At 36.1% G+C, this 26,792-nt stretch overlaps 1 protein-coding gene across 1 annotated transcript; it reads right to left on the bottom strand.

Moving 5' to 3' along the window:
- Positions 1–1,592: 1,592 nt before the first annotated feature.
- Positions 1,593–25,186, bottom strand: LOC113489798 (sperm flagellar protein 2-like). Its single transcript, XM_026865818.1, has 8 exons — positions 25,087–25,186; positions 20,443–20,549; positions 18,524–18,706; positions 11,593–11,685; positions 10,772–10,945; positions 7,383–7,571; positions 7,136–7,203; positions 1,593–1,627 (listed from the first exon to the last, which is right to left on the bottom strand). Exons 1-7 carry the CDS (start codon positions 25,184–25,186, stop codon positions 7,189–7,191), a joined length of 861 nt encoding a protein of 286 aa, XP_026721619.1. The 3' UTR covers positions 1,593–1,627; positions 7,136–7,188.
- Positions 25,187–26,792: the final 1,606 nt, after the last annotated feature.

The following is a 26,792-nucleotide window of genomic DNA, read 5'->3' on the forward strand; positions in this document are numbered from 1 at the left end:
GTAGTTGTTACCAGGGTATTGCCAAATACAGCATAAAATATCCCAGAATGACAAAGCAGTGTTCAACTATGAGTAGGCTTCTTGGAAGTATTTACTTATTAATTGTGTTTCTAAGCCAGTAAGACAATGTAGAATGTACAAGGTTTGCCAACATCTTGGGCAGCTGAAAGATTGCAAATTAGAAGGTACACAGAGTTCAGATAACCACAGTTACCTACTTGCTATGTTCAGTCTTCAGAAAACTTGAAACTGTAGATCAGAAGAATAAGTACCACTGAAAATTGAGGATTTATTAGACATCTCAGTGTTGAATTCCAGAGGAATTCTAAAACGTATGCTAAAGTTCCATGAAAAAATATTTCCTATCATTTTACGGTTAGCCATTATCATTAGCCACAAGAGAATGGAAACATTGGAATAAAACTGCAAGGAAACGTGAACATCCTATTGACAAGAAAATTTCTATGAAAACTATTCCAGAACTGCTTCCAGGAAAGCCACTAAGACTGGGTATAGAAGAAGCAACAACCACTTCAGCAGTCAATAAGGAGAGTGTTTCACTAAGACTCTGCTTAATCTCCCACAGAAGGCAACATCCGCTAGATGTCATCGTGTGTCATAGAGATTTTTAGACAAACATCTACCATACGGGTGTCTGGAGTATAGGGTGCCCTTGAATACACTGTGCTGTTTAAAAAAGGACTTTCAGTAGATTAAAACAGTTGTGTGGAGCCCCACCGCGAATTCTAATGGCTAGCAATACTATGTGCAGAGTTAGCAGTGGACCCACAATGGGTGTAGTGCCTACGTAGTGCCTACCTTACGGCTTCATCTGGGGCCTGCTCAGTGCAACATGATGGGAGGGGAGGTTACTGGGGAGCAGCACCCTGTGCCACCCACTCCCTCGTGCTGTGTGTGGTGCTGCACTGGAGAAAGAGCCTGCAGATTTTTAGTGGGTAGTAGCAGAGTTGAGCTGTAATGGAAAGTTAGAAATAGAAAGGTTGGATAAGAAAGGTTCATAATCTCTGCCATCAATAAGCCCTCTATTTTCATGTACATGGTGTCCTTTTACTAGTTTACCCTGATCTTAGAGAAAACAGTGTTTTAATATAGTTATTTTATTAGCTATGAATTGAAACATTAAAAAAAAAAATTATTACATTTAATTCATTAAAAATTAATGAATTAATAAACTATATATAGAAAAGTTGATCAGATATCTTAGCTCACTTACAAGAATTCAACATACTCTGTTCTTATACCAATTATTAATGAACACACCATCAGCTCTATTTAAGTTCAGAAACTGTTTAATTTTATTTAGAAGTATCATCAGATCATTTAATATTTACTAACCATAACTTTCCCATTTGTTTGTTTGTTTTTTAATTTAAATTAACAGAAAACGTGTAACTACAATAGGATTTTGCTCTCACAACAATAAACAATCCTTTCCCATGGAAGGGAGGATTGAAGATCTAAGACACATTTCTTACAAACAACAACAACAAAAATTCTTTAATGTTCACGAACATCAATTTTTCATACATTGATGTCTTTATATGTGAGGGGTTTTTTCATCAGTTGACTGTGCTTGTTCAGATCTTTGGAGAAAGATTTTTATATCCTATGAAAAGAAAAATTAAATATTAAAAGGTTATTTCATGTTGCAGTTTGATCTACCTTAAAACTTGTAATAATAATGCCTGTCTTTCCATGGAGTCAGCTTTCTAACTAATGACTAGAAGACTAGAAGACTAACTTCAGTGGAGATATGTTACTTTAAATTACACCTTCCCTAGGTTACATAAGATGTCTTCCCACAAGGTCACTAAAACCAAGCTGTCATTCAGCTTAAGCACTATGTATGTTCAGTGCACTAAGGAAAACTTAAACATACAGTGACAACTGCAAAAAGAACAATCTTCGTAGAAAATTCTAAAAGAGCTCTGATGTATCATTAATATCACTGAGATAATGGTTTCATGTTATCCACACATCACTGTCTTCAGTGGTTTTACAAAACTACAGTGTGTTAAATTGCAATTCTTAAAGTAAGCAGATATCTTAAGCATCAGTTTAAACTTATCAGTAAAGAAAAATAATAAGAATGTTCTTTAAACTAGCAAATATTATTCAGAACATACACAGAAAAATTCTTCAATAAAGTTTCTTTTTTCTATGTGTCCTATTTCAGGCTGAACTTAAACAACACTTCAAGGAAATGGAAATAAAAGAAAACAAGTAACTGACGTATGGAATAATACATACCTGAATTCTTTATAACACATTGTCTAATTGTTAATTTTCAATAATTTTTTACTAGCACAATTGTCTCTAATTCCAATTGCAGCAATACTATCCATTGTGTAAATAGGTTGAACAGAAAATTTTTAATTTAAAAAAAATTATGTACTGAATATCTAATACAAACAGTAATTTAACTTTCTAGCATTTTCTGGTATTGTCAGTAAATAAATTTTTCCTTTAGGAGAATAATTAACCATCAGAATTCTTATAAAATAAAGTAGTTTAAATTCAGATACACACTCCAATATGTGTTTTATGCATATTTTGAAGATACAGACTTTTTTCCAGAACTGTCTGTATGTAATGATGCCTCACATGCCTTGCAATATATCAGGAGTATTTCAGTGAATACAGAAGAACTATGTTAAAAAGGTAATTTTACCAGTCCTTTGTTTTAGAAGGTAGTACTAATATTTATCTTTGACTCTAAGAAATACTTCAGTTTAAGGAGGCCTTTTTCAGCACACTGAGTCAGAAAAAGGAGTTTCAATTCCGGTTCGACAAAAGTAAATGTTAGCAAATGGAACCTTCAGCAAGTTCATTATCAGCACTTATTACCACACCAAGCAGATGAGGATCTCAGTAAACTGTAGTGCTTCTGGCAGGACAGAATGAGAATTTTATTAAGAGTTCTAAATAGTCTCTATTCCTGTAAAATGTGTGAGAAAGGTACTGCTGATCAACGTCAAGCAAATGATATATAGAGACACTGTCACTGTTCATATGTGTGGGAAGTGGAAATTTTATGTTTTAGCAATGGCACAGAAATATACATTAAGTATAAAAGTAAGAATGGTATGATTGAAAATTATAATCTGTTGCAGAAAAGAGAGTGACAACATTTAAGAATGTGTTAATTAAAAAAAGTTTCCTCTGGACAGATTTTATTTGTGTAACCACCAGTTTTGCAGAGGAAACCAAAAGTAAATAAACTCAAAACACTGGAGAAAAAGAACTTCAATAGATTTACTATGTCTGTGTTTAATGAAGTGAACAATGTTTCTGTTACATGAATAGATATTTTTATCTTTTTTTTAATGTAAGAAACAATATTTTTAATGTATATTTGTATTTCTTAAGATTTTTTTTTATAGAATACATGACAAAGAGAAACATAACATACGCCTCTTTTCTAAACTATGTATTCAAAGACTGAGTTAAATTTTCCTTCTCTTGCACACTGGGACATTTAAAACACCACATGAAAAAGGCTCCTCAGGTTTCATAAGTATTACAACTACTGCCTTTGAGTAGACAGTGATTCAGCGGTGCTTTTTTTCTGCTAAAATATTAAGTATTGACTATGAACTATATGGTCCACCTCATAAATCTTACTGAATATAATGTGCATGAACTCTCCCTAGACAGAAAGCATTTTTACTTTGTTAAAAGATACATGGACTTCTGAATGTTTGTTGAGTTGTGTAATATTAAGTGGCTGCTGTGAGTATGAACAAGTTTTGTAATAGTTGTTCAACACACTAAAATGTTTTTTTGATAAAGACATGTTAACTATACATCATTAGGAATCCTGCCTTAGTGCAAGTCTCATTTGAATTACTTGAATGTTACTGATATGATTAACAAATCCAATTACAATAACGGCAGTGACAATTAACTTAGAAGGAACAAACTTGATGCAAGGGCCTATGTTAAATGTATTCAAAACACAGATGCATAGAAGTACAATGTGATATCCTTATCTTCAAAACCAGAGCTTTTAAAATATGACTATTCAGGATTTGAAAGCTGGAAAAAAAAAGTGACATAACGTTATCAAATGTATAATGGTTTTGGTATCAGCAAACAGCATGCTAATTATAAAACTACTTGTTATCCTCAGTAATGATAAGAATGTAATTCACCCAAATTAACAGATTAATGCAAGCATTGAGAATTATAGAAGTAGACACTAAAATGTGTGGTTGATTCTGTTACTGTACCTGTGACAGTCTCAGGACAGAAGGCAAAATTTGTAACAAGAAATAATACCAGGCCTGAAGAAGACCCCTTAACAGACCAACCTTAATAGACAAACCTATTCAGCAGAAAAAGCAGAAGTTCTTGCTTCTTCCATCCGAATCAGTCAGTCTAATAAAAATATTTTCTCACTTATTATTAAATGTATTTAAAGACAATTTAATGCAGAATGTAATGAAGTGCATTTATAAACACACACAAGTATAGGTGTGGTCTAACTATTCTAAACAAATAAATTTCATCTGATAAGTAAAAAAATGTGCTGATAATGGGAAACCACTTGGAAGTTCTAGTCAGGATCAGTAAGATTTCTAATCAGGAGAGAAGAGGCCAGATGAAAAAGTAATACAATTTCCAGTTGGCATTTGTACTAAGGCTAACAGAACGGTCATCATGTAGGGTATTGCCAGCCCACTGGTATATGAACTGAGAAAACAACTTCCCTTCAAAAGACAAGAATATATCTCACCTGGAGACAGTGTTTTTTCAGAGATAGTACTGGTTAAAATTGAACAGGTCAAGAGGCCAAAGGAATCAGGTGCCCTCACTCAAATTTAAAAAAAATGTAAGCTAGATACACCATCTATAGTTTTCAGCAAAACATTTTATTTTCTACTCTTTATGACTGCAGTAGTAGAAGCATTTTAACCTTAGAAACCACACCCTAACTTACTATATTTATCTAGTAAAAGATCTCAAAATAACAGCACTGTGGTTGAATTTCATTTTTATAGAGATTTTTACAGTCTTAGGAGTACTTCTAAAAGAAATAATCAATGCTAAAAATATTGTTTACTTACTTTGGAAATGTTTTGGGAAGAAAAAGTTCATGTGTTCACCAAATATAGAATTGTCAGAGGAAAACTGTTCCTGGAGTTCATATGTTTTTGAATTCTAACCCACATAAAATAATGGCCTCTGGGTCTCTGTCTGTTTGCTGGTGAATATAATAATTGCTGTACATTGAGTAAGTACTTGTGGTCTTAGCTGTTCCCCACTTAGTCAGAATTTGAAAATAAGACTGTGAATTGTTGATTTCATGCATAAAACAACAGTCTGCTATATCTAACTGTCAAGTCAGGAGACACGGGCATCAAATTAATCTGTCAGATAAGTAGAAAAATGTATTATTTATATGCAGTGATACCAATATAGCTTTGGTAAACAAGTTGAGGGAACTCCTTTGGGCTTGAACATGTGCACTGAAACCCTCAACTACTGCCAAGATTCATATACAATAGTTTCTCATCTACACCTTTTCTCATAGAATAACAATGTTTATAACTGTACTGCCCTGAACATATCCTGACAGCCAGAAATAACATAGGTGATGGATGGTAGCGAACAAAATTTAAACATCTACTACAATGTACTCTTTAAGCTATATAACATGGTTCCTCCTGAAAGCGGTACAGGAAGGTTAGAAAATTTGATAAAGAATCGATGCTGTGCTCTTGATATTCAGTTGTTGGTTAGTGAAAAGGTTTTAAAACAAAGTTCCTCTCTCTCTAAATAGCAGAGCATATGCACATAGACATTTTCAGTTTACATCCTAGTTAAGTATTACTTTAGGTTGCATCACATCTGGTCTTCATGAGGAGCTTGCATTATGTTAAATGTTGCAAAGTCAGTGAGTTCTTTGCGTAAAGAACAGTTTTTGAGATGGATCATGTATAGAACACAGCTACTTTAAGAACTGCTTTGGTCTACAAGAAATTCAGAGAAGTTGGGAAAAAATGTTCAAATTAGGAAATGCAGTACTTGATTAAATAAAAAGTGTCAGAAAGAAAGAAAGGGGAAGGGAGGAATTACCTAACATTCTATGGTGTTTATCTTCCCAAATTGGCTGAGACATTAAAATAGGCAGGGTAGACACTCATTGATAGTTATAATCTTCAGCTGTATTGTCTTTGTCTTGCATTTTCCTTTTTTATCTCTTCCTACTATGGCAAATAAATTTTTAACCCCGACTTTGACAGAGTACATATATTCTTTTATTCTTATAGCTTGTCTTTTACTAACGGTGATTACAAGTGATATAATAAATTCTGGGCATTGCAATTCTTACAAGTGATGAGTATGCTTCTTACAAGCGATGAATATAAGAAATAGCAAGTTACTCCTGGAGCAACATGCATCTATTCAGATTTACAGTTTGTGGAACAGATTTAATTTGTGCCCCTGGTGGTGATCATCTCAATCTTGTGAAGAGTGTTTATGTTTGATCTTTGGATCTGCGAATGCAAGCATGCTTTCATCTTGTCTCATGCTATATTCTTACACACTGTATATCATGTATTTTTGCCAGAGTTCAACACATTTAATAGGCTGATATTCTGGCCCAAACTCGCCTTATGTGCAACTGTTTTAATGCACATTTAAATGTAGTATCAGGGAAGCTCTAGAGTATGGCAGAGAAAAACTTTTGGACCTGTACGACCTCTGCATGACCTTTTCTGCACCTGCTTGACCTGGGATAGAATGTGTTCTATTACATTTCCCATAATGTCTTGCAGTAAAATCTACTTGGGAAGAGAATCCAGCCAGGCTACTTCCTACAGGTGGGGGAAAAGGCAATGCCACATGTGACAAGGCAGTAGAAAACATGTGGGCAGGTATAGGCCAGAAAGACAGGTATAAAAGGTCAGAAAGCAGCGTAGTCTTTAATGAACAGAGATTTCACAGTAAACAAAACAACTGATCTAATTTACAACCTGCTATCCTGTGCATCTAGTCTACACTGCAAATTGGCAGTATCTAAATTAATTACATTTACACTTCTGGAATGATGTAAATTTCAGTATATCTACTTAAAAAGCTCTTCGTCCCAGAAAGTAATACTTACAGGAAGCTTGTAGCCTTGATATGCGTTCATCAAGTCTTGAATGAAAGGATGCTTCAAAAGGAGTGCAACTGGAATGGGTGTCAGATCTTCAGTGCCTAATTCTTTGTATATTTTGATGAAATGCTTAATAAAAAATAATATGGGGTCAATTTATTGTTTAAAAAAATTTGGGGAAAAGCAAAGATTGCAGCAAGTATTTAATTAACATATAATGTAAGGTACATAACCTTCTTTGTCTCATTCCTACCTTATCATAGCTGCCTTCCTTCTGCAGATTATTAAATCTATTATTATCTTCATCTTTACTTCCTCCAGTATGAAAGACTTTGAGCAGAGTTGCCACTGAAATGAGTCCTTTGTCTGTGTAATCCAAAACTTCTTTTCCATCTTCTATCAAAATTTTCTCATTTGGAACTATGTTCGTATAAGGAAAACCCTAAAAATATAAAGCATAGGTTTAATACCTGGTGATAAACAGTCTGTGAGTAGGTCATTTGCTTCAGTTAGACATTAATTAAGGATCAGTGGATTATACTTCCAAAATTCAGTTCTTACAAACAGAAATCATCAACTCACACAAAACTATCTACTGAACTATAGGATGAAGGAATATATCATGAGTTCAGAAATATCTACAACATTGGCATTAGAAGAAATTTAATAAACAGCTTCTTGCAGTAATGTGGCCAACATTCCACTGAGAAATTAATATTCTTCAAAGCAGCAAAACATAAAAATACTTAATAGTTACAAATTACAATACTTTATCAAGAACTTTGAATCAGGAGTAAACTTGGTGCCTCTGGATGTTCACATGAAAAAAATCATCATGAATTTTCTAGTCTAAATCAATTATTTTGGTTAACAACATAGGCTCACCAACTGTTCACAGAAAAAAATGAAAAAAGCTCTATGCAGAAAAATAAGTTTAAAATGCAATGAGGTATCTTTGTGGTCATATTAGAGGTGGTCAAAGAGAAAAAAAACCTACTGTAGACATTTGTGAGCACAAAGATGAAAAAGGACCTCACATAGGTTAATAATACTTTGACTACATTAGGCCACTGTGTAAACTAACCATTGACTCCAAGAGGAAATTGCATTTACTTGAATGTACCATTTCTTTCCTCATTAGGAAGGAGAGACTTCTGAGATTCAGTCACACTTCTGCTACACGTCTTAGGCCTTAATACATGTATTTTTCAGCACAGAAGAAGCAGAGTCATTGATAGTCTTTTTAACACTCAACAGTGGAGATTACACAAGTACCAGCACTTAGGTTTTTCTATCACCTACTGTACCATTTACATCTAGCTATAAGATCTACACAACAACTCAACAAAATTATTGACTTAAAAGCTAAGCATTTAAAGTGAGTCTTAGCTATGAAGTCAGTAAAAGTGACAAAAGTTTCTAGAACAGGTTTGTATGATCTTCTCCTATTAACATTATTAATTACAGATATAATTAATTATATATTAATATACATTTCAGATGTATTTCTGTAGGCAGCTATCAATGAGAAGTCATTACAATTATCAGCACAGAACCAGAAAAAGAGAAAAGACAACTTAAATTAGGTGCTGCCATGTAAGTGTCTACTTATAAGCTGGCTATCTAAGGTTTATAGAAAACTTCTCTGAGATGAGATGGATAGCTCTTTATATTCCACTGATGAATACTCCATTCATAATATTTACTGGATTTCCAGTACCTGTAGTGAAAACTGGGATATTTAGATCACATGTATACTGGCCCAGGTAGTCAAAGGTATAGGTTCTTAATTTGGTGCTGAAGACCACTTTGAAGGTCTTCAGGAGTCAATGTCTTTCCATTTGATGGAGCTTGACACAAATATGACATGATACCAACTCATCATTTCCTTTTTGCCCCCTTGTGGTTGTGGAATATCCTGCATGAAATGCTGGCTCTACTGAAGCCAATGGTGAAAACTCATTCACTTCAGTGCAACAGGTTTTTATTATTTTTTTCTGTTTTCGACATTATTGTTAAAGTGTACTCCTATAAAACACAAGGTATAAGAAGAAATAAAAGATTGAAATTATGTTATTATCAGCCCTGCAGTTCTGAGCACCAACGTATTAAAGACAATTATAAAATCAAAGAGAATCCACACATGCAAGATGTTCATTTAGCATCTAATTCTTAGATATTTCTATGTTTCTAAGGGACTCCCTGAGACAAATTGGGCACACAAGCTGTCAGTATGATACGCTGTGAGACATACATGAGATAGCACAGATTCACAGAGACAGTACATTGCGTGGGAAACTAAGCATAAGGAAATCCTCAGGTCTGATGGGATATAACCCTTGTCCCTCAGAGATATGTTGTTAAATCTGTATTGAAGGGAAATGTTTCCTTTCACTTGTGACTCACAGCCTTAAGAATTCATTGACACATAGGTGATAATGATAATGCCAGTGCAGCTACTTGCAATCTTACAAAAGTCCGAAGCAAACAGATGAATCCAGACAGAAAACAGTAAGGAGGACAACAGGCTGTGTTGCTTTATACTCAATGACATGGGAGTTAGAACTTTTCACTGAAATACAGAAACGAAGTACAGATCTACTGTATCTAATTGGAAGTATCCTGTGCTCTCCTTCTTCCTATGAAATGAGAAAATTGTCTTATTCAGTCTCTCCCATGGACAAAAACTTTGATGTGCCAAATAAAAGCAGTACAATAATATATTCTGTCATTTAAAGTGATAAAATGTAATTATTGATATGTATAGGATTATACTGTGTGGTAAGATAATATACTTTCCACTGTTTCTGGAAAGCACGACTATTATTCATATATTTCTGGATGTTCACTACAATATTAAATATTAGGCAAATGTTAAAGTCAATGTGGTTGTGACAGTATAGTGAAACGTTTTATTACCTAGAAGAGCAAGCTCTTTCCAAGGTGTGCACAGATACATATTTTATGTCTCAAAAAATTACTTGTACTTTAATAATAAGAACTGATGAATGTAATGCACTAACAGCAGTTTCGAGACTTTAAAAACAACAACATACTGCAGATATGCTAACAATGTTCAAAAGCCCAGCTTAATTTGACATGACAATACATTAATCATGGTTCTAAAAATAATTTTTTAAATTATTTCTTATAAAACTAATTATTAACTATGAATCTTTCTGATTTACAGGTAAACCAAAACACTGGAAGATAACAGCAAAGGTATAGCCCAAAGAAACATAGTGGAAAAGAAAGTAAGACCAGCAATAATATCAGGTTTTTATATCTTTAGATAACAATATCATAAATCACACCACAGTCTCATTCCTGGGGATTGATAGCTGGACATAACTGTCTAAGATTTGGTCAGACAATGTCCTCTGTTCATCTGTGTAAGGAGTATTCATCAATAAATATCAAACTTTCATTATTATTTGACAAGTAAATTTTCAGAATTCTCTAACAATACTCTGAGTATTATTACCAAAGCGAGTGGAACTATTTTGCAGAATTCCCATGAAGTCAGCAGGACTATTTGTGAGGACTGGAGATAGCCAGGATAAGAAAACATACAGAAATCTAGATTATTTATAATTTGCAAGCACCACTGCTATTCTCTATTATTTTATTGTAATATTTTACCCCACATGGAAGAGTAGCTTCTTCTTTTCTATGAATATATGTTCCAGTAGCAATGCTAAGTGCTCTGTAAACACCTTCAACTGGGTCGGAGTGGGAGGCAAAATAAAGTAGCATCTCAGTATAGTTGAGCAGAGGAGGATCTTTTCTGGTATCTGCAAATAAACTGAAAAAAAACTATAAAAGGAAAAAAAATGTAAATTAATTTCTGTAAGTGGAATTTAATCAAATACAAATCAAAGAGTGTAGAGAGAAGGATGAAGTAAATTAATGGCTGCTGATAAGTAATTATATTTTAAAATGTGATAAAGCTGTGGAAATCAAGAGAAATTAGTCTAATTCATTCAAGGAAACAGAAATCGTAGTATTTTCTTTTCTAGATTGATGATTTCCACAGAATAGGCAGAAATTAATAAAATCTTGTATCATGACAAATAGATCCAAAACATTTTCTTGTATGCAGATCACACTATTGCTCCCTCCTTCATGGAAATTTCCATGAGCTTAGATGCAGGGATCTTTTGCCTCCCATTCTTTACAAAGCTGGTTACTTTGTAGCAAAATTAATGTGGTTCAAAGAATAGGAATAATGAAGTCCTTCTGAGTATACTGATTTAGAATACTGAAGGGCAATTCCTAGATTTCTTTCTACATTATTTCTAACTTTAAGTTTTTATACATGGAAATCATATTCTGAAGCACCACCTGACCTCAAAAACATTGGAACAGTTAGAAAAAAAAGTGACCCAAGAAACTTCTGTATAAGACTTCTTGGGTTAGAATACTGAATGGTCTCTTCAAAATAACTATGTTTTTAAAGTTACCTTTATGAGATGTCTTAGCCTATCTAAAGGCAAAGGTACTGTGCAACTTTTTGTTATGCTTAGATCTTCATTTTCATTAAACCATAAACCAACCTGATTTAAAAAAAAAAAAAAAAAAAAAAAAAAAAATGATTTCACACATTAAAATACAGTGGTCTTTATGCTTTATAATTAACAGATTACTAAAACCTTAATTCCTGGACTTAATCAAGCTGAATTTGTTATTAATATACAATGACATCAACTAACTGTTTGCACTTTTGTAACAGATGCTTTGATAAATACTGAAAATGAAGAGGGACAAAAGTGACACTATGCTCTTGAAAAAAAGTGAAAATTATCTAGGTAGTTTTTAAACCTGCACTGGCCAGGAAGCAGAATATAATGCAGTGTTTCTATGTATATTCTGGTTTCTTCCTTTTAGGGTATACTTTGCTATTCCAAAGCTTCTGTCCTAACTCTACTTTTGGAAGACACTGTCCACACACTTCAATATAATGAATGACAGAGGCATGGCTCTTCCAATTCTTGCCTGTTCCCAACAACAAGACTAAATGTCCTGCAATGCTTACAGGGTTATACCTACAACTTTAAATTAAAAGCGACAAAAAACAATTTTCCAATTCTAGACCCAACACACAGGAAATATCAGCTAGATCTTACTTTCTAAAACAGGATGACCATGAACAGACTGTCTACAAAAAAACTCACTTAGAAGTGGCCCATTTTAAATCATGCCAAGTTGTGCAAACTATTCCACAATATGCACAACCGAGTATCATTACCTGGGAATGTTCCCCAATACTGTGTTCCCCAGTACCGGGGGATGTTCCCCAGTACTGTGTAATTTAGTAGCACGGGTGCAGACAAAGGGGCCAGCAGGGGCACCTCTAATTCCCAGTGGAAGAGTCTTCCTGTCATTCTCAATAAAAGTTGCTTGTAATTGTTTCTTGTTAAGATAGTAAAATAAAATAAGTTTCATGACATTTTGAATGTATGTAAGTCTCAGTATTGAACAGAGAATAAAGTTTGTTTCCATTTTTATGGAAAGATTTTAACATTTAAAAATACTCAATATATTACCTATTAGATTAATGGACTAATAAGGAAGATTTCAAATAGTTGAAAACCTTCATGAATCACAGATGTTAATGAGAGATGTAATAGTCTTGCATTGTAGGCTTTAAGTTAAAATATTGTAACAACATTATAAATTTCATTAGCAACATCCTTTCCTTTTCCATATTTCAGGTGAATTACTACATTCCTGATTATATAAAATATTTCATTATTATGAAGTGCTTTCTTTACAAACCAAGACAATGAAATAGGACAAAACAAGAAGTTCCAAGAGACTTAAAAAAAAAAAAAATAGCAAAGCTAGTTTTCTGCTTTTTACCCATGTGAGTTAGCTGGGAGATCTGAGCAAATGAATAACAAGAAAAATATACTTCATGTTGTCTTTGTGATCATTACCAGAAATATATCAGATGGTTTGCTGTAGATGATATAATTGTATTATCAATGATAACAATTGATGAATAATTATTTTACTCTCTGCTATTGTTCTTTCCTTAATTTTATGGGCTGCACCGACTCATTAATTCTCTAGTGCACCATGTTCCACAGAACATGAATAATTTTCTTTTCAAGAAATTAATAAGAAAGAAACAAAACAATATTGACCTCAAAATTTGCCATAAATTGCTCCAAAAGGATACAACAAACATTGCAATAAAAGCAATTCAGATGTTCTTCATCAATTAATTTGAAATTAGAAGATACATTTTATTAAAGTCTGAAAAATTCTGTTCCTGTTCTTCTCCTGTTCTTCTGTTCTGCTTTTGCACTGTACATGCAAAACTTCCATAACACAGTACTGTAAGTAACATGAAGTGTAGGACCTCATAAACAGCAGATATATGGGTTTTCATGAGGTTTTTAAGTGAATAAAGATTTGGTCATATTTTCAAATATGAAATAGGAGTGACAGACATTATAACTTTCATTGAGTTGACCATCTGCAACAGGTCAAGGGCACTCATGCCACCTGATCCTCAAGGCAAAATGGTGGGCACTTGTCTCTGAGAGCAAAGGCTGCAGCTCTGGCTGGAGGGTCTGCATCATCTACCCTGATGCCTCCCCGCAGACGGAGTTGCTGAAGAGAGAGGCTGCAGTGCAGACCTTAGACTGCAGGAGGTGCTTAGATCTTTCTCCTGGGGCAGGACCAGGCAGCAGAGCTGTCTGCAAAAGGTGTGCCCATGTGGAGGGCCTCCTGCAGCAGGTAGCAGAGCTACAGGAGACAGTGAAAAGGCTGCCTAGCATCAGGGAGGCTGAGAAGGAGTTAGATAGATGGTTCCAGGAGCAGTCTGCAATGATTCATAGCCCACAGACAGTCAAAAACTCCCCCACCAGGACACATGGAAGGGAGCCAGGCCAGTAATGCAGAAGAATGGAAACTTGCAATGGCAAGAACCTGCAGGAGGAAGAGACTTCCCCCTAAGCCTGAGATGTTCTTGCAGAACCACTTCACTGCTCTGCAGACTGAGAGCCACCACATCAGGAGAGATGCTGGAGCTGAGTAAGGCAGGCCAGCCTGCTCCCTGTATAACAACCAGTGCAACTAAGAAAAGGTGACAGCAGTAGGTGACTCTGAGGTACAGACACCCATCCGCTGACCTGATGCACTCTATAGAGATGTGTGCTGCTTACTGGGGGTTCGTATCAGGGATGTCACCAAGAGACTACCGAACATCATACAGTCTCCTATTATCTTCTGCTTTTCTTTCATGTGGCACCAATGATACAGCCAGGAGCAGTCTAAGGACTATCAAGAGGGATTACAGAGCCCTGCAAGCAGTGATAACAGACTGGAGTGCAGGTAGCTTTTTCATCAGTCCTCCCAGTCAAAGTGAAGAGATTTGAAAGGACCAGTTGAATCTGGTAAATCAATAATTGGTTACAGGACTGGTGCCACAGACAGGGGTTCAACTACTTAGACCATGGGACTCACTTTGAGAAACCTGGTCTATGGGGGCTGATGGGGTCCATCCATCAGAGAAGGGGAAGAACATCTTCTGTCATATGCTTGCCAAGCTGGTGAAGAAGTCTTTAAAGTAAAGTTGCTGGGGGAGAGGAACTTCAGTCCATCCCTCTCCTACCAGCTTGATGCCAGTGCCAGCCACAGATGCCCAGAGCCTGGAGAGGGATCACAGGTCAGCAGGAGAAATCCTGAAGAGCAGCACAAAGGAATTCCAGCCAGTAAGTCAGCTTCATCAGGGGTCCAACTTAAATGTCTCTATGCAAACACACACAGCATAGGGAATAAACTAGAGGAGCTAGAGATGTGTCCATGCCTGCAGGGCTACGATTTTATTGGCATCATGGATACTTGGTGGGACCACTCCTATGACTGTAGTGTTGGAAGGAGGGATACAGGCTCTTTAGGAACGACAGGCAGTGGAGACAAGGAGGGGGTGTCACCCTCGATGTCAGTGACAGCTGGAGTGCAGGGAGCTCTGCCTGGGGATGGGTGAGGAGCCGACCGAGAGCTGATGGGTCAGGACTAAAGGGAGGGCAGGGACAGATGTTATTGTGGGGGTCTGCTACAGGCCACCTGACCAGCAAGACCGAGTGGATGAAGGCCTCTACAGACAGATAGGAGAAGTCTCATGTTCACAGGCCTGGTCCTCATGGGGGACTTCAACCACCCCAATATCTGTTGGAGACACAACACAACAGGGCATAAGAAATCCAGGAGGAATGTGCTGATGTTACCTCCACATGATAGTGGAGCCAACAAGGAGAGGTGCTATGCTGGACCTTGTTCTCCCAACAAGGAGGAGCTGGTGGGGAATGCGAAGCTCAAGGACAGCCTTGGCTGCAGTGACTGTGAAATGGTGGAGTGCAAGATCCTCAGGGCAGTGAGGAGGGTGCACAGCCAGCTCACTACCCTGGACTGCAGGAGAGCAGACTTCGGCCTCTTCAGGGATCTGCTTGGCAGAGTAGCATGGGGTAAAGCCCTGGAGGGAAGAGGGGCCCAAGAAAGCTGGTTAATATTCAAGGATCACCTCCTCCAAGATCAGGAGTGATGCATCCTGACAAAGAGGAAGTCAGGCAAAAATTCCAGGAGGCCTGCATGAGTGAGCAAGGAGCATCTGGACAAGCTCAAACACAAAAGGAAGCCTACAGAGGGTGGAAGCAAGGACAGCTAGCCTGGGAGGAATACAGAGAAACTGTCCAAGCATACAGGCATCAGGTTAGGAAGGCCAAAGCCCTGACAGAATTACATGTGGCCAGGGACACCAATGGCAACAAGAAAAGTTTCTATAAGTTCATCAGTGATAAAAGGAAGACTATGGAAGGATTGCTGGTTACTCAGGACAGGGACAAGGCAGTACTCAACAACTTTTTTGCCTCAAGCTTCACCAAAAAGTGCTCCAGCTACATCACCCAAGTCACAGCAGGCAAAGGTGGGGACTGAGAGAATGAAGAAATGCCCACCATAGGAGAAGATCAGGTTCAAGACCATCTAAGCAACCTGAAGGTTCATCTGCAGGTCCTGAGGGAACTGACAGATGAAGTGTCTAAGCCACTATCCATCATATTTAAGAAGCTGTGGCAGTCCGGTCAAGTTTGCACCGGCTAGAAAAGGGGAAACATAACACCCATTTTTAAAAAGGGTAAAGATCCAAGGAACTACAGATCAGTCACTCTCACCTCTGTGAGATGTGGATCAGATCCTCCTGGAAACTGTGCTAGGGCCCATGGAAAATAAGGTGATTGGTGACAGCCAACATGGCTTCACTAAGGGCAAATCGTGCCTGATGAATTTGGTGGACTTCTACAACAGGGTTACAGCATTGGCGGATAAGGGGAGAGAAAGTGATGTTATCTACCTGGACTTGTGCAAAGCATCTGACACTGTCCTGCACGACATCCTTGTCTCTAAACTGGAGAGACATGGATTTAATGGATGGACCACCCAGTGGATAAGGAATTGGCTGGATGGTGCCACTCACACAGTTGCAGTCAGTGGCTCAGTGTCCAAGTTGAGAGCAGTGACAAGTGGCATTCCTCAGGGGTCCATATTGGAACTGGCAACGTTTAACATCTTTATTGGTGACATGGACTGAGTGGGATTGAGCAAGTTTGCTGATGATACCAAATTGGGTAATGGCTTTAAACTGAAAGAGGATAGATTTAGATCAGATATTAGGAAGAAATTCTTTACTGTGAGGGTGGTGAGACACTGGCACAGGTTTCCCAGAGAAGCTGTGGCTGCCCCCTCCCTGGCAGTGTTCAAGGCCAGGCTGGACGGGGCTTTGTGCAGCCTGGGCTGGTGGAAGGTGTCCTTGCCCGTGGCAGGGGGGTTGGAACTGAATGATCTTCAAGGTCCCTTCCAATCCAAACCATTCGGTGATTCTATGATTCTATATTTGCAGTATGAATCAGCTGGATAGTAAAATCCTCAGAGCAATGCGGACTGTTGAACTGAGATGTTTTGCATTGCCTCTGGCAATAACATTGCCATAACATTCTCTTGAGCATCTAAGTTACGTGCCTACCTCTATAGATCTCTTCTGAAAAAGTAACTTCAGTTGTGGAGTTAGCTGTGTGTTTATGAAATTTTTAGTTCTTTTTAGTCTTTAAGCAGCTGTATGAGACTGTAGGTTCAGAGTCATCACTCTCATGGAAGTTTGGAAAAACTAACAGTGGGTAGCTCTATAAACAAATGCGTATACATCATTGCATATTTACTATCATTGACTGAATGTGGGATAAATCCAACCCTCATGGGAGTAAATTAATTGCTCAGTTAATACTATATTTGAATTACAATCCTGTGTTAAAAATATATATTCACAGTCTGCATGTCTTATTTTAAACTCTCACACCTCAGTAAAAATTACTGCATCAGTAGACAAATAGGTGCAGATAGACCTGCATATTTTGTTGGTTTTCTTTGCAAGTCTGAGGTGAGTAGGGGTTGGCAGGCACTCTTGGAAGTTTTAAATTAATCAAAGCTGTTCTGAAACTGACACGTTTCTGGAATAACATAGCCTCTTTAATTTCTGAAGACAAATACTACTAGATAATTAGAAAACAAACTGCAATAAATGTTCTATGAAATTTATTTAAAACAGTTTGAAAATTATTTTAGCATCACCAAACAAATACAAACTGACAGAACTGTAGAACTTTAGTGCATACATGCACAAACATATATATCTACATATGTATATATATCTATATATATGATATATATGGCTAGTATGCATTAAAAGTGAATCAGCAATCATCATAAGTATGATTAAGAATCCAAAGTAAAAGTAAAAATTTAATGACCAGAATCTTGCTAAAAGAAGAAAAATGTATTCTTAATACTCTTTCATGAAACTTGCTTCCTAAAAAAACCTTGCTGAACAGTGCAACAGTTCAAATAGAAGCTGTCTTCCGATAAAATAATAGATCAATTGATTTTATAATTTTCCATGTATTCAAGATCTGAAAAACATTCTTTATTTACAAAAAATCCTTATTGGAAAAATTATAGAAATATTTAAATAAAGTAGAGCTGGTGAGCCCAAACTAAAATACTTCTGTTAGGAGCTCATTTTTTGTCTTACACATACAGTGTCCATCAAGTTAATAGTAGAAATGGAAGAAATGTAGAATAGTAGAAATGGAATAGTAGAAAGTAGAAATGGAAGCAAAAATTAAGCTTAATTAGCCCAATTTGTGGAACTATGGATAAGATAGATATTAGGCCTTCAATTTCCTATGACAGTTTTCGCTAGAAAGCACCCTCAAAAACCAAAACATCTAAAATTCAGACTCAGTCTCTGAATGTGAATAAACCCAGCAATACATCATTCAATTCAGAGACTTTAACAAAAGAATATTATTCAAAAGATAAAAGAATTCTAACCTGCATATAGCATTCCTGTGTAACAAAGCCTGATCCAGCTACATCAACAGACTTGAAGCTACATAGCAATTTGAGAAGCTGTGCCACAGAAGGCACTGGCCAAGGCTGTGCTGCTGCTAGCAAGAATCTGCGCCAGTCAGTAATCTCTGAGTTCACTGTGAATGCAGATGCCAGATTCTGTAACTATAAAAGCAAAATAATTAATATTGTCAAATATGCATGCATAAACATACTCTTTCTATATACTATGTATCCTTAGGTCTTTTTCCTGGTTAGGATGGACAAGGTTCTGCAGTGAGATTTCAAAGGTGTATAGACATGAATCACAAACAAAACAGGCCACAGACCACAGACTGTCACTGAGGCCAACTGGCATGTCCACTTGATAGCGCTCTAAATAAATACTCTTATTTCCTAAACAGGGGTCTCTATCTAAACTGCCTGATAACAGCCTGGTAACAGCCCTTAGTACATGCTAACCCCTGAACCGTGCTTCATCTGGGAGAGCACTAAGAATTGAACTAGCAATTTAGCAGCATGACTACAAAATCTAGTAAATGCTTGGGTCTGTGCCTTGGCCCTGTTTTGCTTATTCTTACAGGTGTCCACCGTGCGGCTTTTCTCTGTTCCAGCATTATTTTCAGTTAGAAAAAAGTAATGGTCAAAAGGCTGCTTTGCAGCTTGTCTGGGTGGTTTTTTAACCACTGAAGACATTGTATGTGGATAGAAGAAAGGGTTACAGAACACAAATAGGAGAATAGATGTAAAATCTCCTGATACAACATTGCTAAGGCTGTATCTGATAGAGTGAACAAAATTGGCACAGTTCATTTCAGCACTACTGGTGTTGTGAGACCCTACTATGTACCTCTACACTATTTTCTGTCCCACACCAAGATTTCCTTGTCAAGGGAAGTGTCTGGTTGCTTCAGACTAGAGTTTGAGAAGGAAGCAATGTGTTTACAGGAATAAGGGCCTGAGGCAACTCAGTGAGTCAATTTGGTAATGTTGTAGATGTCATCTGCCCTAATATTGGCAGGTACAGTACAGCTTATTACAATTTGAAAACTTACTTGAAATTCTATTAAGTCACACAATGATGAAATGGTGAGTTCAGTTCAGAATAGTTTGTGCAGAATAAATGTATACCTTATCTCATGCTTCATGCATTTCCTTTTACGTGTAAGTTCTTACTTTCACTATAAATTTAAAAGTCTCATTTTAAAATGGTTCTTTTAAGGAAAGGAAATTCTGTTATTAAAATAAAAATAGTATTTACAAGAACTAAAAGCTTTCAGATAATAAAGAACATGGGATATGTGCACATGTGGTCTATTAATAAAAAATGTTTCACTCAGTTTTCCTGTGCTAAGATTAGATTTTTATACTGATGATGACAGCTATGTCTAGTTTTCACTGAATTCAGTGGAAATCCAACATTCCGAACCCTTAGAATGGTTTACTCATGCAGTTCATCTGTGTAAAGAATACTTGAATAAAGCTGTTTCCCTTATGTAAAATCCAATTAAAATTTTAATGTGAAACATGGCTTACTGTCAGAAATAAGTATCAAAATATGCTAAAAAAATTAAATCTTGGATAAATAAATTAAAGGACATACAGCTTCAGATTTTATTCTCCTGTCTTGGAATGAAGAACATGAACAGTCTTATTTTAAGTCCTGGAAATAAATTTTCAGTGGTGTCTAAGGAATCGATATAATTTGAAAATTGTAAATAAATAGAGTGCTGACAAAAGCATTTTATTTCTGGAACAGTAGCTTCCAAACTCTTTAGTGAAACAGAAGAATTGAAAGGAAAAACTGATAATGCCCTATACTCTTTTTATCATAGTAAGGACAATGCTGCATCTTCTACCCAAACCAATACTTCAATTGAAATCAAAATGGGTTAACTTACATCTGGAAGCATTAAATTCATCCATGCATCAGGAAGACAATTTGTTCCAAGATTCAAATTAATCAAGTCAATAAAAATGTCAATAAATACTTTCCTTTTTATAAAACCTAATAAAAGAAAGCCAATATATTAAAAAACTACATTTACCATTTTAAATAGACTTTTGTTAAAGGAAATCTATTTTTTTATTTTAATGGCTATGGGAAAATTATTTATTTTACTATTCATAGTGGTAATATCTTTCAAGCCACACATAAAATTTTTCTCGTTTAAAATAAATAATGTGTGGCCTGTCTAATAGCAAAATGTCAAATATCCCAATACATTGCAATTCTCTTGATACTTGTCCTGATCTGCATTGTGATCACCAATCCATCGTCCATTGAGCAGTTCACAAATACTGATCACACACATATTCTCTGTATTGAATACCTACCAACCTTTACTTTCACTGTGCTCTCTTTTAATCAATCAAAAATCTATCCATACTTTTGAAAGCAAGCATGTTAGAGAATAGCATGGAAAATGCATACAGTTGTCTGTTGAAATCTGAAACAAAATTGAATTGCTTAAAAAGCTTCTCAGAATTTGCTTGTGGGAGTTATAAATAGCTCTGTTATTTTTATTTTAAAGAAATCATAAGATAAAAAATAAGTGCAACAAAACCTACTTGTTTTTTTAAAATAGGCATGGATTTGCTTATAAGCAATTAGAAAATTCAAAGTTCATGCACAGTATTAAAACACAAAATGATGTATACCAAACTTTGACAGATATGAGTCTTTTTTTTGAAATGGACTTTGCTGCCTCAGTGAGGATTCACTGTGAAACCTTTACAGTAACAACAAAAATTGTAAAATAAGTTTCAAATTACCTAAATTTTGAGAGCCAAAACTGATTTTGTCAAGTTATGATCACTTCCATAGCATCACACCAGTTGGTTTTCAGATTAGCTTTAGAAGCAAACACAATCAGTGAAATACTGGAAGGACTAATTTTTTTTCCTTTTTACAGCCAAACATCTTGACTTTTTGAAAAGGCACAGCTGTGCATATTCTGTGGCTATTAAACTTTTTTCTTCAAAGGGGAACAGTGTAGTGAAATTTGTTAAATTTCTGAGAAAGACTTGTGGTAGGAATTTTAAGAATGTGTTTGAGTAATAGTATGTCAATATTCAAAATCAAGTTGCCAATTTGAAATAATAGTGTATAATCTCTGTAGACCTGTTTGCGTCCCATCCAGAAAAACAGGAGTAATTCCCTCAGCATATCTTAATATAGCAGAGAAATCCTATACATATACAAGCTTGGAGAGAAGAGGAAAAAAATAGATTTGGGAAGACAGGAAGAAGGAAGGGAATTTGAAACCTTATGTCTGACCATAAATTTCAGCATGAAAGCGAAAGCTGGGAAAAATACCGGCAGACTGATAACAGGGCTCTGATGTCAGCTCCTGAAGGTTTTTGAGTTATCTACTTTGATAAAGAACATCTTTTAAAAATCATGTGTTATGCTGTTTACTGAAGCATCTTGGATTGCTGATCGAATAATTTTAATGTAACTAGAAGCTTGTATTTTGACAAGAACTTCAAGCCACAAGAATGAGATTATTTTCATATGGCACAATAAGGCTTACATCACAGAAGTAATACTGGGAGACTTCATAGAAGATTCAATAAACCAGGTAACTTTTTAGTGGTTCATGGGAGAATAGGCTACATTTCACTAAGGAGCCAGTGAAAACTTTATATTAAAATAACAGGAAAAAATTTTACAACTTATTTGCAGTCTCAAATTGTCTAGTGCTTTACCATGAAAAGCCGAGCTATCATAATTTTTATTTCATGTTTTACTAAACATTTCCCTTTCCACATCTGATCCCTAGTACTCTGGTAATCTAACTTCTTTGTCTCACATTATCTTATGGTTTAAACTGTTCAATTCCTACTACCATTTCCCTATATGACAATAAAAAATACTGTTTCTGTATTTCTTACGAGTTTCTGGCTTCCTAAAACAAAAAAGAGTTTTGTTTTTGTGCAGAAAATTCTAAAAGGATAATCATGTCAGTATCCTTTAAAATCAGGTCGTACCTCAATTCCTGTGTTCAGTTTTGGGCCCCTCACTACAAAAAGGACATTGAATGACTCGAGCATGTCCAGAGAAGGCCAATGGAGCTGGTGCAGGGTCTGGAGCATAGGTCATACAGAGCGGCTGAGGGAACTGGGGAGGTTTAGTCTGGAGAAGAGGAGGCTGAGGGGAGACTTCATGGCCCTCTACAGCTCCCTGACAGGAGGGTGCAGAGAGCTGGGGATGAGTCTTTTTAACCAATGAACAAGCAATAGGACAAGAGGTAATGGCCTCAAGTTGCACCAGGGAAGGTTTAGACTGGCTCTCAGGAAGCATTTCTTTCCAGAAGGGGTTGTTGGGCGTTGGAATGGGCTGCCCAGGGAGGTGGTGGTGTCCCCATCCCTGGAGGTGTTTAAGAGTCATGCTGTCATAGCACTGAGGGATCTGGTGTAGTTGGGAACTGTCAGTGTGAGGTTAATGGCTGGACTAGATGATCTTCAAGGCTTTTTCCAACCTAGATGATTCTGTCATATCCTCATGTCACATTTTTTGAGGCTACATGACTTCAGAAACATACTTAAAAAATATTTGAGGGGCAAGGAAATTAAAAAACTGGAATTGTTAATCATAATTTATAGAACTTTGATTAGATTACAGAACATACTACAACATAGTTTTCAGGTAATTTGATATTAGCTGGTGTAAGCATATGGCAAACATGAGTTATTGTGAGATATTTAAGCACTGTCAGGTGATCTGCAGTGTCTACCCATTTTTCTTCCTCTGTGGTAAATGCGAATAAAACCACCCTCTCTTTAATTCACAACTAAACTACTTTCTATGTGTTAATTATAGCATTGCTGATGTGCTATAGGGTAATTTACTTTATTACCTCCTCCTAAAACATCCAATGCAGGACAATTCCAAAGTGTCCTCAAAGTTATAATAGTTCATAAACTTCAAATGGAGTGTGACCTAATTCCTCCTCATGACATACGTAGGATAAATGAGGAAGTCTCAGAGAGAGGGAGGAAATCCCTCACAAACATATAGAAAATGTATCAAATAATTTTCCTCAATGTATTTTTAGTTATTTTGTCTAGATCTAATGTGGTTTGGGTTTGGTTTTTTTGGGTTTGTTTTTTTTTTTTTACATTATAGAACATGGAACTGGTTTTGAATATCTGATTATATTACAAGAAAAAATGTAATTCACCAATTTAATTGAGGGTTGCCAATGCTTTATAATCATGGAGAGATGCTATGAGTGGGCAGCTACACAGATGGTGCTGAGAAAAGGATACCAGTGGCTGCAAATGGTACTCTGCAAGTGGTAGAAGGAAATAATGTCCTCTGGGAAAGAATGGGAAAACAATTCCCAGAGTCGGCTTTGTCCACCTAACAAGACTGGTTTCAAAACAGGTATGTTCTTTACATAATCTTTTTTTTTAAGTCAAAAAAAAAAAAAAAAAAGGAAAAAATAAAAGAAACCAAACCCAACAGGTTTTTGCTGAATGATGTAGGACACTGAACAGAAAATGAACTTATTAAATGTCTAGAAACACTTTTAATTAGGAGGGATAACAAGCATTTTGGAAAAAGAATCAGATTTCTAAAGGATGTAGAAAAACTGGTGATATGGTCAAGATCAGTAAGTAAATTTCAGTGGAAACAGATCAAAGTACTTTAAGGAAACAGACTGCACAAATTAATACACATTACATTGCAGATAAAACCAATCAGGAAAGGACTTCAAGCACACCAGAGAACAGGATTAGAATTTAAAGTAAACTTCACAAATCTGAGATATAGTCTAGGATAAGAAGGACACTATCCAGTAAGAATAAATGTCAAGTGCAACACTGGGCTGAAATAATAAACTGCATAAATGTCACAATGGGAATCTTACTGCCAAAGTAAAATTTTTGTAGAAAGTCTCTAGAGATTATGGTAGATTACAGTATCACCAGAAAGTACGTGGGAAGACACTGGAAATAATCCTTGCATTCTTTTCAGTTGTTTTGGCTTCTGCTGGTGTACAATTTTGGAATTTGCCGATCTAGAAGGATGTAAGGAAACTGAAGAGTGCCCAGAAGAAAGTAGCAAGAATCATCACAGCGTTAGAAAACATGTCTTGAGAGGCAAGGTTGAAGGAATTGTGCTAGTTTCATCTACAAAAGGAAGATTATGAAAAAACATAGCAGTAGTTTTCCAGTTAAAACCAAACATTACAAAAAGGATGGGGATAACTCCCTCTTCCATAAGTGCATTTAGGAAGAATCATAGGAAATAAAATTTGTTTGCAGTAAAACCAATTCAGATAGTAGTAAAAAACCCAGAAGGAAAGCAAACTACACATTCTACAGTAGACTTTCAACAGTTTATCAAAAAAGAACGAGGGTTAAATACCGGATACAGATTGTCTGACTAAACTTGATCCCATTTTTAGACATGGATGACTTCTTGATATCCCTTTCCAACTACTTGTTACAACAGTCATATTTTCCTAGTATTTTTCCAAGGGCAGTGTATCCACTATTTTCAATCCTAATACTAAAAATGTGATGCTGCCCACCTTGTATCATGGAAGTGGCTTCCATGTTACAGATTCTAAACACATTTTTGTTCATTACTTTGGTTTTTGCCTTCTGCTGTTGGACATTCTGGGGATACATTTTCAAACTTTTTCTAACCCCGTCATAGTTAAAATGTCCTATTTGAAAACTTTGAGGGGAAAAACTTTGAATAATGTGACCTAAGAGAAAATCCTTAGAATTGGCAATGCCACTTATAAGGTATCCTGCAAAATATATATATCCTTTAGCTTATTAGGTAAAGTATAGGTAAACTCTTTTATTATCTGAGAAATCACACAAGTGAAGATATTTCAATGATGGATCTTTTATAATCAACGATATAATGCATAGTGCTGATCTCTTTTTCTGATCCTTACAGATTAACTACTTGACTGGACTAACATTCTTTAATGAGGCATGCATTCAAAGCCTACTCTATTTCTGACATAATATTTAGACCTTGAAGTAGCATGAATATATATGCAAGACATACCAAAAAAAAGACTGTATGTGTGTGTGCATGTATAGAATATATCTTCCTCAATTACTAGACATATTTTATATTGAAAGTAGAGATTTGATACTGATTTGGAAAAAGTTTGATTTAAAGGTGAATGACCTTACATTAATTTCTCCCAAATTCCTTCTAATTAATATTCATCACTGTTAGAAGAAGCAGGGTCATTAATGATTTCACTTCAGCTATCTTTTGATACAAATTGTTTCTTTTTCCTTGATGGTCAAAATACATTCTGCTGGTATATTTACCTTGATTGGAAATTATCAAGTAGAAAGTTACATTTAGATCATGTAGAGCTATGAAATTATGAAATCAGGTACTTCGCTGAACAATTCTCATTCTCAGCTCCTAGATTAAAAATCAAGATACAGCATCCTATTGCAGCCCTCACAAACATTTTTACTGGGAAAAAGGTCATTCAAGATGTGAAGTGTATTAGTCATATCCTGGCTGTAAGAGTATTTGCTATTGGAAAACTGATTCATGTTCTGTCTCTGTAGGAAAGTCTTCTGAAGGACAAGTCTGACAAAAATCTGTGAAAGGTCATGCTAAACCTTATCCACAAGAGAATAAAAAGTAGCAACATGTACAGATATGTAGAGAATGTATGACCCCAAATTCGTAGGCTAAAGAGGTCAAGGAATCACTCAAGAGAAATAATATTCTGATTTTCCACACATTTATCAAAAGAAAATCAGAGTTTTCAAAATCAATGAAACTTCCTGAACAATGAAAAACTGATAGTAAGACGATAGTTAACTCTGGCGGTTATAATGTATTATTGTAACTCAGCTAAATGCAACAAACAATCAGACTGAAGTCAAGACATCCCTCTGTCCACATGTTGCCAAGGTAACAATTACTCTACTATTTTTGGACATTGTCTTCAAATTTCTAGAAGTCAGGTATAAAAGGGCAAATGTAAACATCTACAGATTGCCACATTTGTAAACATTACAGATTGGAAATTGGCCAATATGACGGCCATCTATAAGAAGGGTTGGAAGTATGATCCAGGAAATTACAGGTCTGTCAGCTTGACTTCAGTGCCCAGGAAGCCGATGGAGCAGCTCATCCTGAGTACCATCACACAACATGTGTGGCACAACCAGACGCTCAGGCCCAGTCAGCATGGGTTCATGAAAAGCAAGTCCTGCCTGACAAACCTGATCTCCTTCTACATCA

This window comes from Athene cunicularia, assembly GCF_003259725.1.
Source record: "Athene cunicularia isolate RWA chromosome Z unlocalized genomic scaffold, athCun1 chrZ_part1, whole genome shotgun sequence".
In the NCBI taxonomy this organism is placed as follows: domain Eukaryota; kingdom Metazoa; phylum Chordata; class Aves; order Strigiformes; family Strigidae; genus Athene; species Athene cunicularia.